This window comes from Musca autumnalis, unplaced genomic scaffold (assembly GCF_047663935.1).
Source record: "Musca autumnalis isolate F117 unplaced genomic scaffold, ASM4766393v1 scaffold_2, whole genome shotgun sequence".
Classification (NCBI taxonomy): domain Eukaryota; kingdom Metazoa; phylum Arthropoda; class Insecta; order Diptera; family Muscidae; genus Musca; species Musca autumnalis.
In genome coordinates this window covers 193157117-193176436 of record NW_027411755.1, presented here as the reverse complement: position 1 = coordinate 193176436, position 19320 = coordinate 193157117, and the positions used below count along the sequence as shown (strand labels likewise).

The following is a 19320-nucleotide window of genomic DNA, read 5'->3' as shown; positions in this document are numbered from 1 at the left end:
GTTTAGATAGGCACCGCTTCTAATGAAGTAGGCGATCACGTCCAAATACGTGTGTGCGAATTGGTAACCGTACTTTTCGTGCGGGGGCGTTGGCGCATGCATTGTATTCACCTGGTGTTCAGAGCACTGTGTGGTAGGCCGCATGACAGGTACCCACATAAAACACCACGACGTATGTTGGGCCAAAGATATTCTCCTTTCCAATTTTGGCATTAAAATCGACTAGAATAATTATAACGTCATTGGCAGGACAACGGTCATATGTTTCTTCTTGTTTCATTGTTGAAGAATTTTGCTTTACCGTCAGTATAGAGTTGTAAGAATTTTGCTTTGCCGTCAATATAGAATTGTAAAATTATCTTCCGGTGTTCTGAAAAGGAGAACTCGATGGATTATTTTCAGTCAAGAAGGACCTTGCTGATGCCGACTTTAGGGACAGCAAAATGTGAAGGTAATTAGAAGTCGGTTAGGTGGGAAAAATATAAATAAATACTTTAAAGGATTTTCTCAAAACATTTTCTCAAAACATACTTGGTGGTACACATTTTTAGTCGGACTGGTACCAATGGACTAACCCATATCGTACCGAGACAAATTTTTTATTTTTTTTTTTTTTAACAAAGCACTTTTTTATGGTAATTAGGACCCACTGATGTCAAAAATCAACTCAAAGAGTTTTTCCGATTTTTCGTTTTCCCGGAAAGTGGTGTTCGAAATTCCGAACACAGGCGCTTAAGCTATATGTATAGAAGTAAAATAAAATTGATTTATTTGCGTTTTTGTTGATTTATTTCACACTTTTTGTATGGAAAAATGGTTGAAGATTGATATTGAGACTTCTTTGGACCTACAAAACTTTTCCCTGAAAAGTGTCAGCACTGGTCCACGTTTTGGATTGCCCCCATAGAACGGTACCATCCGATTTTCGGAAGATTTCAAGGATTTAGCTGTAAATTAATACATATTTAGTCTGTTTTGAGGCTACATAACTTTCTTCCAGAAATTTGTCAGCATAGGTCCACGTTTTATATAGCCTCCGTTGAATGGTACCTAACGATTTTAGGGTATTTAGACGCTCTAGCCTTTAGGAATGGCTGAAAATTAGTATTTAGTCTTATATGGTGCTATAATAACTTTTCTCCGCAATTTGTCAGTAAATTTCCACGTTTTGATATACCCATCGATATGTAGGTTAAGTACCAGCGTTCGAAATTTCGAACAATCAACTTTGCACATCTGTAAAGTCGCGCTTGCGCATGTAAATCATGTTCTCTATATTTTGTGAAACGGCTACATATATTGGCAATAAATCGCCATGATTACTTTTTTTATTTCATTTTTATATATAATTATTTTAAATAATTTTAAAAAGTATCAAAAAATATAGGTTTCAAAAATCTACCCTTAACATCGAGTGCGAAATATGGGAACTTTACTCAAAAATTAAAGTACATAGAACTAATGAGATTCTTGTTGAATTATATTGCTAAGTATCCCATGACTAATGCCTCATATTTCGGTTTGCGATTTACCACGCGAAACAACTAGAAATGCACTTAAAAGGTGAACTTTTGTTTTACAATATTTATTTTCTTAAAATATTGCTTCTAGCTTTGCTTAAGTAATATAGTGATACAAACAAATTGTACGTTAGTTGACTATAGTTGTTGTTGCTGTTATAATTCTCGATAATTTTTTGATTATTTGGCGTTTATAGATTTGTAATATCTAATTTAGTTTGGTTGCTATTCATTCCCCAAAAATGTGATTTTTTAAAAGCCTACTAAATTATTTTTATACCCTCAGCATTTATGCTAACGAGGGTACCCAGCAAAAATTCGGATCCATTAGTAATTACGTAACCCATTACAAAGTAATGTAAACAAGCTTATTTTCCCATTACAAGTAATCTGAAAAGTAATGGGATACTTCTTAAAAAAATTACAAGGCAAACCTACTTACTTTGCTTCTCACTAAGTAATGAGGACGGTGGCACAGTGAGTGTGTGTCCGACTACAAATACTAGGGTTGTGTGTTAAACGCTCACTGTCGGCACACGAGTTTTTTAATTAAAAAATGACAGTTCGTGGTGCACTTGTGCACTGCACATTTAAGTTCTTAAGCAACCCTTATTGTTCGTTTGCGTTGGCTAGAAATCAGAGGGTTCGTGTGTTCAACTCGCACAGCGAGCGAAATAAAATAAAGTAACATAAAAGTAAGAAGTGTGATGAAATTAAAAAAATCTCTGCATCAACTGTTCTAAAAATAGAATTTTTTTCAATTTACTTTTCAACTTCTAGTGGCCACAGAATAACTAGTTATTCTAGTGGTCATAAAATAACTACAAACTGAGTGCGACATGCCCTTGTAAAAATAATGGGGAAGAAAGAGGGTTTGCCAGTAGTTACGGCTGCCAAAAATCCCTTACAAAACCCATGATTTTGGGAGGACTTTTTTTGCTGGGTATATACACATTCATACGGGCAAAATGTGCCTCATCGAAATAATGGTTTTAGACCCCAAGTATGTTTGGACGAAATGTGTTTCAGACAATTTGGAGTCGATTAAGCAATGTCCGTCCTTCTGTCAGTTTGTCTGGCTGGCTGGAGCGCACGATAACTCTCGAACGGATCAACCGATTCGGTCCAAAATTTGACTTTCGTAATATTTTGTCCAAACTTAGTTTAAGTTCGAGATGAGTTATATCGTTCCACTCCTTCCGGTACCTCCCCCACAAAAGTTCGAAAATGTTCGGAAAATTTGTACGTACGATAACTCCTAAAGGAAGCAACCGATTTGGTCCATAATTTGCAACTCGTAAAATGTCTACCAGACTTAGATGGGGTTCAAATATGGACTCAATCGGTCCACTCCTTCGGGTACCTCCCACACAAAATTTCGGATAAGTTCAGTTTAGGAACTGCTCTCGAATCGCTTTGATTTTCGTTTTAGCAACTTGTATTCACTGCCCCCCATACGACGGTACAAGTTTCATCAGGGGCAGGTCCATACTTCCTGAGAAAATAGCCTAAAAGTTGCACAAAAACCCTATGACACCGTGTGATGTGGTTGGAGCGCAAGGTAACTCTCTAACGGATCTGCCGATTGGGTCCACAATTTGGCCTTAGTAATATTTTGTCCAAACCAGGGCTTCGGAGTCGGAGTCGGAGTCGGAGTCTGGAGTCGGAGTCTAGCAAATTTTGCTGGAGTCGGAGTCGGAGTCTGGAGTCGTGAAAAAAAGCTCGACTCCGACTCCGGGCAAAATGTTTTTCTACATTTATCAAAAGAGTTTTTATTTTTTTATGTAGAGAGATTAACTTTATTAACATTTTGATAAATCGTTTATTCATTTTATAGGAAATCTATGAGTAAACTTGCAAGGATTTATTATATTTAGACAATGACAATAGAATTATAATTGCATCTTTCAATATGAATCGATTTCTTAATATACCATCACATTTATGACAAAACTTATATACACTCTGGAATACTAGTTTTAGATCTCACATATTTATACTTCACAATATAATGTGGAAAAAGTATTATAAGTTTATTTTGTCCACAATTATGGGGTTATGGTCACTTATTGTGCACGAAAAATGAAATTTTTCATGAATTTTTACAAGTAATCTACCAATTTTTTCCAAAAGATATTGTTTTCATCTGATTTATAATACCTTGAGCTACACGGTGCTCTTGAAACAATTTTAAATGGAAGATGCTTACACCTCGGAAGTTTTTGCGGATTCTGAAACTACAATGTTTATAGATGAGAAAAATCAAAAAACAATCGCCGGAGCGCTTTTTAAATAAATCGCGATTTAAGTTGACATTTTTAAGGGTTGTTTAGATTTTCACGATTTTTCTTAGAAACCGCAAGTCCTATCAAAATGGGACTTAAAAAAAAATTGTAGCTATGAAAATTCTCTACAAGATTGACCTCTAAGGTATTCTCGCCGGTTTTACCGTTTTTGAGATATAAAAGTTCAAATTGGGACAAATCAAATTCAATTCAATTCTGTATCGCCCCCTTATAAAACAATGTCATGACTGCAAATTCCCAACTTAAACTTATATATCTAAAAAAATGGTACAACTTAGGATAAGTTACTTAAGCCAGTCTTGTAGAGAATTTTCACAGCTTTAACATTTTCTCAGGTCCCACATCAATAAAACTTACCGTATTTAAGCAAAATCGCGAAACCCTAACAAAAAAACCTAAAAATGTAAACTGAGCTTCCTTATCTCAAAAATTGTACAGGCTGGGAACAAATGATAAACGTCAATCCCGTAGAAAATTTTCACAGCTACAACATTTTCTTTAGCTCCATTTCGATTGGACTTGCGGTTGCCAAGCAAAATCGTGAAAACCTCAAATACACCTAAAAATGTGAATTTTGACCGCGATTTATTTAAAAATCCCTACAGCGATTTTTTCTTGTTTTTGGATTTTTCTCATCTGTGAACATTGCTGTTTCAGAATTCACAAAAACTTCCCCTGTGTAAGCGGTTTTCATCAAAAGTTAGTTAAGGCGCACCCTTCATGACATTGTTTTATAAGGGGGCGATACAGAATTGAATTGAATTTTAATTGTCCCAATTTGAACTTCTATATCTCAAAAACGGTAAAACCGACGAGAATACCATAGAGGTCAATCTTTTAGAGAATTTTCATAGCTACAATATTTTCTTAAGTCCCATTTTGATAGGACTTGCGGTTTCTAAGCAAAATTGTGAAAACCTAAACAACACCTAAACATGTCAACTTAAATCGCGATTTATTTAAAAAGCGCTCCGGCGATTTTTTTGTTTTTCGATTTTTCTCATCTATGAACATTGTAGTTTCAGAATTCGCAAAAACTTCCAAGGTGTAAGCACCTTCCATTTAAAATTGTTTCAAGAGCACCGTGGCTACTTTCAGATTTTTTGTTTTTTTTTTTTTGAAAAATTTTGCACAGTTTTCTGACAAATGGCCACCTACGAAACACTGTTTTTACTAAAGCAGTTACTAAACCGATCAGCATATGTGTATTTAAGCGAAACGAATTAAAAAATATGCATTTAAAAAAAAGGGAACTGTAGAAGTCTAAATTTCGCTTTCGTAAAATCTGTAAGTAACAAATTACTGTTGGCATACCCATCTTCATATTTCGACAAAATAAAACGAAAAAGATATGTGACCCGTTCCACAGAGGGGAAATTTGTGTTAAGAGTTGACCATAAGTCCTAGAAAGCTCATTTATATTTCGATTGATATAATATTTTGCACAAAGCATATCTTCTGCACAAGGATTAATCCTATAGAAAATAATGAAAATCGGTCCAGATTTGGATGCAGCTTCCATATATATTCGCATCTGATATGTGATAAATATGCACCAAAATCACTGAAATTTTACACATGCAACCTGAACTAGCCTTAAAAAACATTGAGCCAATTTTCAAACAAATCAGTACAGATGTATATATAGTCCCATATACATATATTTCATTCCAAATGTAATTTTTGAAATTTACTTAAATTAAACTTTTCTCAATTCACATGAGAAAAGCCGTGAATCTTTCTGAATAATGCAAACATATTTGATAGGTGTTGGTTTAGTCTGATAAATTAGAGCCCCGGTTATAACGCGGAGCAAAATTTAGTGTGAGTAAACCTTTCAATTCCATATAAAAATATTTCATATTTTAGTTGAGAAAAATTAGATTTTTTCGGAATGGCGCAAATATGCGCAATTTTTATACCCTCAGCCTTTAGGCTAAAGAGGGTATTTACACTTTGATACGGCCAAAAATGTGCCTCATCGAAATAATGGTTTTAGACCACAAGTATGTTTGTACGATATCCGTTTCAGACAATTTTGAGTCGGTCTAGCAATGTCCGTCCGTCCGTCTGTCTGGCTGGTGCGTACGATAACTCTCGAACGGATCAATCGATTCGGTTCAAATTTTGGGTATCGAAATATTTTGTCCAGATTCGAAAGTTCGAAGATGGGCCATATAGGTCCACTCCTTCAGGTACCTCCCCCACAAATGTTCAAAAACTGTCGCAAAAATTGTGCGCACGATAACTCTTGATGGGAGTGACCGATTTGGTCCACACTTTACACATTCTCATAATATCTACCAGATATAGATAAGGTTCGAATATGGACTATATTTGTCCACTCCATCCCGTACCTCCCACACAAAATTTTGGATAAGTTCACTTTAAGACCTGCTATTGAATCACTTTGATTTTTGTTGAAGCAACTTATATTCGCTGCCTCAATTACGATGGTAAAAGTTGTTTCAGGGGCAAGTCCATACTTCTTGAGAAAACAGCCCGATGGGTGTAAAACCCCCTATGGCACCCTCATGGTCTATGTCGGTCCATTCCTTTAAGTACCTTTTCCGCAAAATTTTTGAACTTTAATCGTAATCAACATTTTTGTCGGTTCATACGACCATACGACCCTAAATACATAAGTTTTTTGTGAAAAAAGTGTTTCAATTTGCACAGGCTGAGGGTATATCTCTGTCGGCAAAGCCGACTGATACTTTATTACTTGTTTTTGTTTTAAATTGATAATCTGAGGGTATACTCGTACATATATTTCGGCAAAATCTACTGAAACTTTCTAAATTCTTTCTGTTGTTGTTGTTCTTTTTGATATAAGATACAGCAGATTCAATACGGAACATCAATTTTACATCGCATTGCATTACAAATTGTCTTAGAGAAAAGAACAGATAAGCATATAGGGTCCTAGTATAGGAAAAGTTGAAAAATTTTGCAAATTTTATTAATTTTTAGTGGTATAGGAAATTGCCATCGGAGTCGACTCCGGAGTCGGAGTCGTCACAAAAAACTGGCCTGGAGTCGGAGTCGGAGTCGAAGGAAAAATGGCTCGACTCCGAAACCCTGGTCCAAACATAGTTTAAGTTCGAAGAAAAGCCGTATCGGTCCACTCCTTCCCCACAAAAGTTCGAAAATGTTTGGAAAATTTGTGCTCACGATAACTATTGCAGGGATTGAACGACTTTGTCCATACTTTGCACATCCTAATATGTCTACCAGATATAGATCAGGTTCGAATATGGACTATATTTGTCCACTCCTTCGGGTACCTCCCAGACAAAATTTCGAATAAATTCACTTTAAGGTCTGATCTCGAATCAATTTGATTTTTGTCAAAGCAACTTGAATTCGCTGCCTCAATTACGACAGTAAAAGTTTTTTCAAGGGCAAGTGCTTACTTCTTGACAAAACAGCTCGAAACGTGTAAAAACCCCTATACTACCATACATATGTAGTGGCTGGAGAACTCGAACCGAATATTGCTTTCGTCCACACTTTGATGTCGTAATATTTCTTCGAATATTAGTTGAAATTCGAAGGTGGTTCCTCCACCACTTCTTCCGGTACCTCTCCCAAAAAAGTTCAAAAATATTCGCTAAAATGGTACGCGCAAATAATCTGGTCCAAACTTTGGATCTCTAAACATTTTGTCCAAACTTAGTTTATGTTCAAATGTGGGCCATATCGGTCTAATCGTTCGGCTACCACCCACACAAATGTTCAACATATTTGTGTGGTTAAGGGTCTGTTCGAGGATCCTTTGGACATTTTTACCAAATGTTTTTTAGTATGGTACAAAAGCCCTATCTATCGATATCCCCCGCAAATTTTTGACGTTTTATCCAATCCATATTTTGTCGGTTCATACGCCCAAAATTTTGGAAACCAAAAAATACTTATTTTTTTTTTTTTTTTTTTTTTGAAAAAAGTACTTCCCTCCACACAGGCTGAGGGTCGGCAAAGCCGACTAATACTTTTTTACTTGTTTTTTATTGAAGTTAGTTTTATTAATTAGACTTTAGACTTAGTTTTATTAATTAGACTGTAGAAATTATAGAAGCTTGCACCCCTATTTTAGTTCCTTGTTTTTATACCCTACGCACTATGTGGGAAGGGTATTATAAGTTTGTGGTATACCAAAATTCATATCTCGACGAGATAAAGCGATTTTGAGATGTGTGTCCGTCCGTCCGCCCATTTAAAATTTTACGCACGCTACAGGCCGCAATTATCGACCAATCTTGTATGGAGGTCGGGACCAGACCATAATAGACCCCTTTTTTGGCGATGATCGTGAAATGTTTAGTGATTGAAATGGACCAAAAACAAAAGTTTTATCCGATTTTATAGCGGCTCTGTAAGTCGCAATGATAGCCTGATCGGCGCGAAATTTTGGGTAAAGTTTGGATTTACAATAGGGAAGAATCTTGCAATTTAACAAGATGATCAGATAATATTTAGGGGGTTTAATGGACCGAAACATTTGTGTGATAATTGGTAACATTTTTGATATACGTCTTATATCTTCATTCCTGAAAGATTCATTCCGCCTCAATAAGTCATATTCGGAACACGACTTTTTAACCTTTCCATGGGTGTCAATTATGTTGATGTACGTGGTCAGATAACAAAGTTGTAGCCTACTATATGCAGGAATTCCACAGTTTTTATTGTGTATAGTGTAACCATAATCACACTAGAGGTCGTAATTATAGTTTAAAACTGACAACATTTTGCACAAGGTAATAGGTTTAGTCAAGGAAGATGCCGAAAATGTTGGATAATGATCAGATAGTATATTGTGAGAGAAATTGATCATAACTTTTGTGGGAAAAATATTCCAATTAAATTTTTGGAACACATTTTTGGAACACAATTCCGATAAATAACGAAATAGACAATTTTTTAAGTCGAGATAGAGAAATTCCCAGTTTTTAAATTGAGGTAAATTACAATGCTATACGGGGTCTTAAGGTGTTTGTGCCCCCTTTGGGTAAAAGTAATATAATACCACGAAATATTTATGGGGCGAAAGGTGACCTTATACGAAATTGCTCTAAAGGCCACATTTATTGTCCAATCAATGAGAAATATTTATAGCTGTAGCTAGAAAACGAATCATACAAAGAATTTGATATTGCTCCGATAGTATATTTGACCAATTTTGGTTATTTGGGCCATATTATCATATCATAGGCCTTATATTAAAATCCAGCCGATTCAAAAAAATTTTTTGTAGGATAACTTATCATCAATTGGACAATACTTACGGCAATTTAAGCAGTTTCGTGGCAATTCGCGTTGACCCCATACAAATTACTATTGAAACTTTGAGGCCCCAGTGGCACGTGTTAAAATATTCCAATTGTACCTCAAAGTTTGGTAATCTTAAAAGACACAAAACCGACATCGATTTTTCCATTTGAGTTAAAACCAGCCTACTAACATACATATGTACTCGTATGTATGTATGTATGGGCGGACGGCTGAAATATGTCGCAGTCATATAAAATAAATTCCTTGGAATACTAGTACCCAAGGTTAGTGTGTAGGGTATCACATGGTCGGCCCCGTCCGACTATAGCCATCTCTTACTTGTTTTTTTTTTTGAAAACTTGATACCGACATTTCCTTGGTAAGTAATGCAAATAGAGATTTTATTTCTTTGGTGGCTTATAGTGAAATTTAGCGGAAACAATTTTTGTCTGTAGCACCATTCTTCTAGAATAATGTTTTGTATGACAATTTTGCCAAAACTCACATGAAGTACGACCTCTGCGTTTTTAATTTTGCATATTTCTTGAGTTTAGGTAAGATATAGAGTTTTGGTGTATTCTAGGACCTATAGTAAAAATTGATGGCGAACAAATTTGTAGAATATTTGGATCTGACAAGATCACATTTTATAGGAGAAGGGACCAAAAACCCCTTTAATGACCGTCTGAGGGTTAAGTAAAATGAAAAATGAAGCCAGCCACTCAAAAAGCATAAGAACCCAAGGTTAGGTCAAAATCCATTCATTTTTAGAGTTTTGACCAGGTTTTTCGTAAAATTGGACATTGTGCAATGAATTAAAAAGTCCTTAAATCCGACAAATTTTTTCGAAGAAATAAGAATTTCCATCCCTGTTATCCCTGTTGTATGGTGACTAAAATTTTGACTATAAGAAACATAACGAACTCCAAACAATTCATCCATACAACGTCCAACGTCCACCAGCCATTCATCCATCCATCCAACAAACCAAACAAACAAAAAATAGTAGTCATCCATCCAAACATCAACGACCCAACGGCAGGCAACAACACAAGAGATAAAGATTATTTTGCTTATTGGTGTTGTTGTATATTTTATACACTCACTCACAGTCTCTCTCATATTATCACAGAAAATATCAGCTGTTTGCAGCAAAACGACGACGACGAGAAATGTGAAAAATCAACATGCGCCGCTTGGTTTCGTTGTGAGTGGTTGGTGAGCAGTGTGTCCGACTCTGTGTGTGTGTTTCTGTTTGTTTGTCGTTCGGTCGTATCTTTGTATCTGACAGTAAAAATTTCATTACTTAACGCTCATTCGCTCATTCAGTTTACTATAGAACGTGAAACAAGCAGCAACACCGAAAAGCAACGTCGTTTTTATTCAAAAGTGTTGCTGACAACACGCTCAAATACAACTCGCGTTGGCTGTCGTTTCGTAAAACATAACAAAAACACAATTTTGAGATTTTTTCGAATAAAAACAAACAAAAAGTTTTTTTTGGTATTAAAGATGAAGAAGAGTTAAACAACAAATAAGAAAATAAAAACAAAACCGCAAAACAGCAGCAAGTGTAGTTTGAATGAATGAAATCCAAAAAAGAAAAAAATTGAAAACAAATTCGCATTGTTTATAAAAATACAAAACAAAATTAATTCAAATAAAAAGGTAATAACAAATTTTAGAAAAAATGGGCGGCAAACTAATATTGCCAAAATGTGAAAATGTGCTTATAAGAATATGAGTATGGAATAGAAATAAAAATAATATAATATAATAAAATTCACTTTACCAAAGTTTAAGTTAAACCCCAAACAACAACAAAAGAAGAAGAAGAAGTTGATATCTGTGGTGTTATAAAACACAACGTGTTGTATCTTCAAAATGAGCAACAAATAATAAAAAATACAGAATTATGTTGTTTATCAATAAAAGTGTGCAAGAAAATATTTCAAAATAACAACAACAACAACGACATAAATTAATCACAAATAATATCGAATTAATTCTAAAGAATTTGTTACTGTGTGACATAGTGCAAAAAAGAAGAGAAATAATAATAACAAAATAAGCAAAAAAATACAAGTTATGATGATTGGCCATATCGGGGTGAGTCAGTTGGTCATTCTGTCAGCTAGACTGTGAATGAATGTGTCGCTCGATGTTTTGACCCAATGCATATTAACTAACCAACTGACGACCAGCCGTCAATACCAACCACCCAGCTGATTACAATTAACGTGGATATTAAATAACAAACTACATACAGCAACAACAACAACAACACCAGCAAACAAACAAATAAAACTAATATCATCATCACCAACAACAATTATGTTTGGTAATAAGCATTGTTTTGTTTTATGAATTATCATTTTTCATTTATCATCGTTTGGAAAAAAAACGAAAGAAAGAAGAAATGAATATTGAATTTCACAATTTTTTTATGGATAAACACCTGTCATGAAATTCAAAACTAAAGAATTAATTTTAAGCAGCGTTTTCCAAAGAAATTGGATAAACTACATCATGGTGACATTCAGTGAGTGGTGGTCTTATCACAACAGTGCATTTCTTTTGTGGAATTATATGTGGATAATAAAATGTCAAATGAAATTTCATAAGAAGTGACCAAAGAAAAACGAGAAATGTAGAAGTTGTGAAGCAAATGTTGTGACGACTCAAAGAGTTGAGTTGCATTTATCAAAATTGAATACCAATTTGAAATTGTGAAAATTTCTTGAAAAGAAATATGGATTACATGCCTTCATAATTGGTGATAAACAAATTAATAAGAATAATAGAAATTTAAAACAAATTCGGAAACAAGAGTCGAATTTAAATTATAAAAGTTATAAATTGATTTTTAATATTTATATGTACCTTTATTATTAAAAAAAAAAAAAACACAGAATTAAAGCACCCCCAATTTAAGGAAGAAACATGTAAAAAGTCGTAAAGTTCGGCAGAACCGAACTTTTAATACCCCCACCATAAAATAGTCTTAATTAAAATGTAATATTTGCATTTGTTTCAGATGTAATTCTAATTATTTTATTTGTAATTCAAGAATTTCATATGTAGTTCGTAACATTTTATTTGTAATTCGAGAATTCCACTTGTAATTCGAGAATTCCATTTGTAATTCGAATTATTCCATTTGTTATTCGAATTGTTTTATTTGTAATTCGAATTATTTCATTTGTAATACGAAACATTTCAATTTTTTCTTTAAAATTTGAAATGGAATAATTCGAATTACAAGTAGCATAATAGAATTTAAAATGGAATAAATCGAATTACAAGTAGAATAACACGAATTTCAAATTAAATAATTAAATTTACAAATATAATAATAAAAACTTCAAATGAAATAATTCGAATTGCAAATGAAATAATTCGAATTACAAATGGAATTCTCGAATTACAATTAAATTGTTTCGAATTACAAATGGAGTAATCGAATAACAATTAAAACGTTACGAATTACATCTGAACAAGTAAAAAAGTATCAGTCGGCTTTGGCCCTCAGCCTGTGAATATTGAAACAATTTTTCCCCAAAAAACGTGTGTATTAAGGTGGTTTTAAATATGTTGGGCGTATGAACCGACAAAAATGTTGATTAGGATTAAAGAATCAAAAGTTTTTAGGAGGAGATACTTAATGGAATGGATTGACCATTAAGGAAGTGTGTCTCCAGCCACTACATATGGTGTCATAGGGGGTTTTTACATCCTTCGGGCTGTTTGCTCAAGAAGTATGGACTTGCCTCTGAAAAAACTGTTACCATCGTAATTGAGGCAGGGAATGCAAGTTGCTTCAACAAAAATCAAAGTGATTCGAGAGCAGGTCTTAAAGTGAACTTATCCGAAATTTTGTGTGGGAGGTACCGGATGAGTGGACAAATATAGTCCATATTCGAACCAGACCTATACCTGGTAGATATATTTGGATGTGTAAAGTATGGACCAAATCTGTCACTCCCTTCAAGAGTTATCGTGCACACAAATTTTCCGAACATTTTCGAACTTTTGTGGGGGAGGTACCTAAAGGAGTGGACCGATATGGCTTATCTTCGAACTTAAACTAACTTTGCACAAAATATTACGAAGGCCACATTTTGGACCGGATCGGCCGATCCGTTCGAGAGTTATCTTGCGCTCCAACCACCTCATACGGTGTTATAGGGTTTTTTTTGGAACTTTCAGGCTATTTTCTGAGGAAGTATGGACTTGCCCCTGATGAAACTTACACCGTCGTAGGGAGGGCAGTGAATACAAGTTGCTTAAACAAAAATCAAAGCGATTCGAGAGATGGTCCTAAACTGAACTTTTCCGAAATTTTGTGTGGGAGGTACCCGATGAAGTGGACCGATTGAGTCCATATTGAAACATCATCTAAGTCTGGAAGAAATTTCACGATGTGCAAAGTATGTACCAAATCGGTTAATTCCTTCAAGAGTTATCGTGCGCATAAATTTCCCGAACATTTCCGAACTTTTGTGGGATAGGTACCGAAAGGAGTGGACCGATTTAACCCATCTTCGAACTTAAACTAAGTTGAACAGTTGATCCGTTGGAGAGAGAGACAGGCGGACATGGATAAATCGACTCTAAATTGTCTGAAACACATTTAGTCAAAACATACTTGGGGTCTAAAACCATTATTTTGGTGCGGCACATTTTTCCCGTATGAAAGTGTATATACCCTCGTTAGCATAAATGCTGAGGGTATAAACACGGACCTATGTTGACGATTTTTATTGAAGAAGCTTCGTGACCACAGAGATAACCTCAAATGTCAAATTACAGTTAGTTCTGTTACAAATTGTAGCTAGAACCCTCAAAATACAGAAAATCGGGAAGTACAGTTATATGGGAGCTATACCAAAACATGAACCTATTTTGACGATTTTTAGTGAAGAAGTTTCGTGGCCATTGAGAACCTCAAATGTCAAATTACAGCTAGTTCGGTTAAAAATTGTAGCTATAACCCTCAAAATACCGAAAATCGGGAGGTACCGTTATATAAGAGCTATACCAAAACATGGACCTATGTTAACGATTTTTTCTGAAGAAGTTTCGTGACCACAGAGAACCTCAAATGTCCAATTACTGCTACTTCGGTTGAATATTTTAGCTAAGACCCTCAAAATACCGAAATCGGAAGGTACCGTTATATGAGAGCTATGTTGAAGATTTTTAGTGGAGAAGTTTCGAGCCCACTGGGAAACTCAAATGTAAAATTACAGCTAGTTCGGTTAAAAATTGTAGCTTAAACCCTCGAAATACCTGACATCTGGTGGTACCGTTATATGGGGGCTATACCAAAACAAGAACCTATACTGACGATTTTTAGTGAAGAAGTTTCGTGCCCACTGAGAATCCCAAATGTAAAATTACAGCTATTTCGGTTAAAAATTGTAGCTTAAACCTTCAAAATACCGAAAATCGGGAGGTATCGTTATATGGGGGCTATACCAAAAGATGGACCTTTTCCCATCATTTTTTAAATATAAGTTTGTTAATCACTAGGAACCCTAAATACCCTAATACGGTTTGAAAATGTGACTAAAAACGTCAAAATACCTGAGATCGGTTGGTACCGTTATATGGGGGCTATACAAAAACGTGGACCGATATAGCCCATCATCGAACTTGACCAGCCTGCAAAAAAAGACGCATATTCCCAAAATTTCAGCGTCCCATCTCCATCTCTTTGTGGATGTTAGAGTGAATTTCACCCTGATCAAGAATATATATACTTTATAGGGTCTGATTGATGATTATTTTAATGCCTTACAAACGGTAAAAGAAACTTAATATACACTCCATACTATGGTGGAAGGGTTTGCCATTTTATTTGTTTCCGTCAGGGTTTCTTAAAACGTTTAAGCCATTATTTATGGAAGTATAGACTTGCGCCCGAAAAAAACTGTACCGTCGTAAAGGGGGCTGCAGGGACAAACTGCTGAAACAAATTTCAAAACGATCCAAGAGCAGCTCTTAAACTTCACTTTTCTGAATTTTGTGTGGGAGTTACCCGAAGGAGTGGACCGATGTAGTCCATATTCCAACCTGGTACAAGACTGGACGAAATAATACGATGTGCAAATGGGCGAAATAATACGATGCGCAAAGTGTGGACCAATCAGAAACTCCCTGCGAGAGTTATCCGGCGGATTTGACGTTTTATTTGTGGCCATCAGGATTTCTTGCAACTTTTAGGCGATTATCTTAGGAAGTATGGACTTGCGCCCGAAAAAAATGTATCGCCGTAAAGGAGGCTGCAAGGACAAACTGCTGAAACAATTTTCAAAACGATCCAAGGGCAGCTCTTAAACCGCACTTTTCCGAATATTGTTGTGACAACCTGCTGACTAAATATTTTAAACGATCCGAGAGTTGCTCTTTAGCTTCACTTTTGTTCGAATTTTGTGTTGAAAGTACCCCAAGGAGTGGACCAATATGGTCTATACTCAAACTCAATCTATATTTGGATGAAATAATACGATGTGCTAAGTTTGGCTAGTTCGGTTAAAAATTGTAGCTATAACCCTCAAAATACCGAAAATCGGGAGGTACCGTTATATAAGAGCTATACCAAAACATGGACCTATGTTAACGATTTTTTCTGAAGAAGTTTCGTGACCACAGAGAACCTCAAATGTCCAATTACTGCTACTTCGGTTGAATATTTTAGCTAAGACCCTCAAAATACCGAAATCGGAAGGTACCGTTATATGAGAGCTATGTTGAAGATTTTTAGTGGAGAAGTTTCGAGCCCACTGGGAAACTCAAATGTAAAATTACAGCTAGTTCGGTTAAAAATTGTAGCTTAAACCCTCGAAATACCTGACATCTGGTGGTACCGTTATATGGGGGCTATACCAAAACAAGAACCTATACTGACGATTTTTAGTGAAGAAGTTTCGTGCCCACTGAGAATCCCAAATGTAAAATTACAGCTATTTCGGTTAAAAATTGTAGCTTAAACCTTCAAAATACCGAAAATCGGGAGGTATCGTTATATGGGGGCTATACCAAAAGATGGACCTTTTCCCATCATTTTTTAAATATAAGTTTGTTAATCACTAGGAACCCTAAATACCCTAATACGGTTTGAAAATGTGACTAAAAACGTCAAAATACCTGAGATCGGTTGGTACCGTTATATGGGGGCTATACAAAAACGTGGACCGATATAGCCCATCATCGAACTTGACCAGCCTGCAAAAAAAGACGCATATTCCCAAAATTTCAGCGTCCCATCTCCATCTCTTTGTGGATGTTAGAGTGAATTTCACCCTGATCAAGAATATATATACTTTATAGGGTCTGATTGATGATTATTTTAATGCCTTACAAACGGTAAAAGAAACTTAATATACACTCCATACTATGGTGGAAGGGTTTGCCATTTTATTTGTTTCCGTCAGGGTTTCTTAAAACGTTTAAGCCATTATTTATGGAAGTATAGACTTGCGCCCGAAAAAAACTGTACCGTCGTAAAGGGGGCTGCAGGGACAAACTGCTGAAACAAATTTCAAAACGATCCAAGAGCAGCTCTTAAACTTCACTTTTCTGAATTTTGTGTGGGAGTTACCCGAAGGAGTGGACCGATGTAGTCCATATTCCAACCTGGTACAAGACTGGACGAAATAATACGATGTGCAAATGGGCGAAATAATACGATGCGCAAAGTGTGGACCAATCAGAAACTCCCTGCGAGAGTTATCCGGCGGATTTGACGTTTTATTTGTGGCCATCAGGATTTCTTGCAACTTTTAGGCGATTATCTTAGGAAGTATGGACTTGCGCCCGAAAAAAATGTATCGCCGTAAAGGAGGCTGCAAGGACAAACTGCTGAAACAATTTTCAAAACGATCCAAGGGCAGCTCTTAAACCGCACTTTTCCGAATATTGTTGTGACAACCTGCTGACTAAATATTTTAAACGATCCGAGAGTTGCTCTTTAGCTTCACTTTTGTTCGAATTTTGTGTTGAAAGTACCCCAAGGAGTGGACCAATATGGTCTATACTCAAACTCAATCTATATTTGGATGAAATAATACGATGTGCTAAGTTTGGACCAAATCGATTGCTTCCTTCGAGAATTGTCGTTCACACACACCATTTTATATAAAATTTTTGAATTTTTGTGTGGGGGGTACCCGAAGGAGTGGACCGATATGATCAGTCTTCGAACTTAAACTAAGTTTGCGCAAAATATTACGAAGTGCAAACGGTTGATCCGTTCCAGAGTTATCGTGCGCACTAGCCAGCCTGCCAGACAGACAGATGGACGCACATGGCTGCTAAATCGACTCCAAATTATCTGAAACAGATTTCGTCTAAACATACTTGGAGTCTTAACCTATTATTTCGATGAGGCACATTTTTGGTCGTATTAAACTGTATGTACCCTCTTTAGCCTAAGGGCTGAGCGTATCAAAATTCACAAAACCACCAAATTCCGACTTCAAAATTCCAGCATCGGTTTAAAAGGGATGCAGTGTATATATCGAAAAATCATATATTAGAACCATGATGCTCAAAGGGTATTTTATAATACTTTCTGTGCCGCCCCTGGCTACGTTGGTACCTCTCACACAAAATTGTTGATAAATGTACAGTCCAGCTATCGGTCTCATTGAAATCTTTTGCAGCGGGCTATTCCCGTGCCCCTATTACGGAGGTACACGTACATCAGTTTCAGACCATATCGGTCTACTTCTAACAGCCTGTTTCACTATGTCGAAAGAAAATGAAAACGAAAGAAAAACTGCTAAACTCGTGTGTGTGTGTCAAATGTTGTTGTTGTTTCGAAGCAAAAACAAAGTCAATATTAACATGAAAAGCAAAGTTTAGGTGTTTTTCGTTCGCATTAATTTTCTTTCGACATAGTTAAACAGGGCTTAAATCTCCAAACCAATAGCGGTGGAGACCCAATGAACTTTTGAACTTTGCCTAGCAAAATGTACAAAATATTGTCTAAAAAAATACCATTTCGGATGGGCGACTTGACCTAACTACACAAAATTTCAAAATTATTCGAACTAGACGATAAAAAGTGGAATACCCTCCAATTTTTCCTTAATTGTCTAAAATGTTATGATTTTAGCCCAAATTCAATACGATATCCTTTTGATATTCCTTCAGGGAACATGACAAGTTCACGTACTCGAAGAAAAGTTTCAAAATAAAATTTAATTGAAGTCTTCTGCCGTTTTAAATAAATGTCTTATTATTAGAACAGCATATTACAAATTGGTGGATTGAGTAGGCAATGTCGACTATTTGACGTTAACCTAAGCTAATTTCTTGAACAATGTACCCCGATTTTTATTTTTGATAATATGAAATATTTTTTCTTTGTGGCGCTTTACGAGGTTGGGTAAATGCGGCCTATGAGAGATAAAAGACACACAGTTGCCAATTTTCATTATTGTGCATTTTCGGAATACTAGAATATATGCTTTGCAATAATTTTGAGTGGTATTCTCTATTCAAATCTGTATTTTTAGTATGCCCAAATCAACCTCTACTGCCTTAAACTCTTCAAAATGGATATTTCAGAAATATGAATATAAATTTCCATTTCTGTGTTTCAAATCACAGTAATTATTTTTAAGAACCTCTAATGGATAATTTCAAGTGGTTTCCGAAATGATTATCAAATTCAAATACAGTGAATGAAGATAACAAAATAAAACAAATTCGGAAATTATTGAAAATTCCCTAAACATGTCCGTCAGATAACAAAAAAAAAAACAACAACATTAAGTAAGCCACTCTCATATACATTCAACTGTCTGTCTTTTTCGGCTGGTTAAGTGGCTAATCAGAAAATACCATTAAAAACAACTTTAAGAGCTAATCTTCCACAGTGGTCATTAATGGCTGTCTACTAGGGCACATCCTGTTTTAGGTAGGGAGGAAATAGAAAACTCTTTATTCCTTACATTTTTGAAACAATTCACTCTGTGGCACACAAACACACACAGATAATACAACAAAGACACATACATATACTAAATAGTTTTGTATCCTGTTGTTTCATAATGCTGATGGTTTTAGTAGAGCACATGTGTGTTCTGTTGTTGTTGTTTTTAATTTTCCCAAATGTGCTTGTGTGTGTGTGATTGCCATTTACAACTTTGTTTTGGTTTAATCATTTTCACTCCAACAACAACAACAGTTTCCCATGTGCAGGTAAA

At 35.5% G+C, this 19320-nt stretch overlaps 1 protein-coding gene across 4 annotated transcripts in view; it reads left to right on the top strand.

Moving 5' to 3' along the window:
• The window catches only part of ush (Zinc finger protein ush), a 612790-nt gene that overhangs the window by 489136 nt on the left and 104334 nt on the right, over positions 1-19320 (top strand). Inside the window, exon 1 of one of the 4 annotated variants that reach the window (XM_073970419.1) lies at positions 10428-10768. The exons of 2 other annotated variants lie outside the window; for them this stretch is intronic. Coding sequence is in view for 1 of the 2 variants with exons in the window: in XM_073970418.1 (XP_073826519.1) it covers positions 11435-11441 (7 nt within the window). In the remaining variant the exon portion in view is untranslated. Of the gene's footprint in view, positions 1-10427; positions 11442-19320 lie in introns of those variants that run through there. One more of the 4 variants, XM_073970418.1, reaches the window with a different exon arrangement.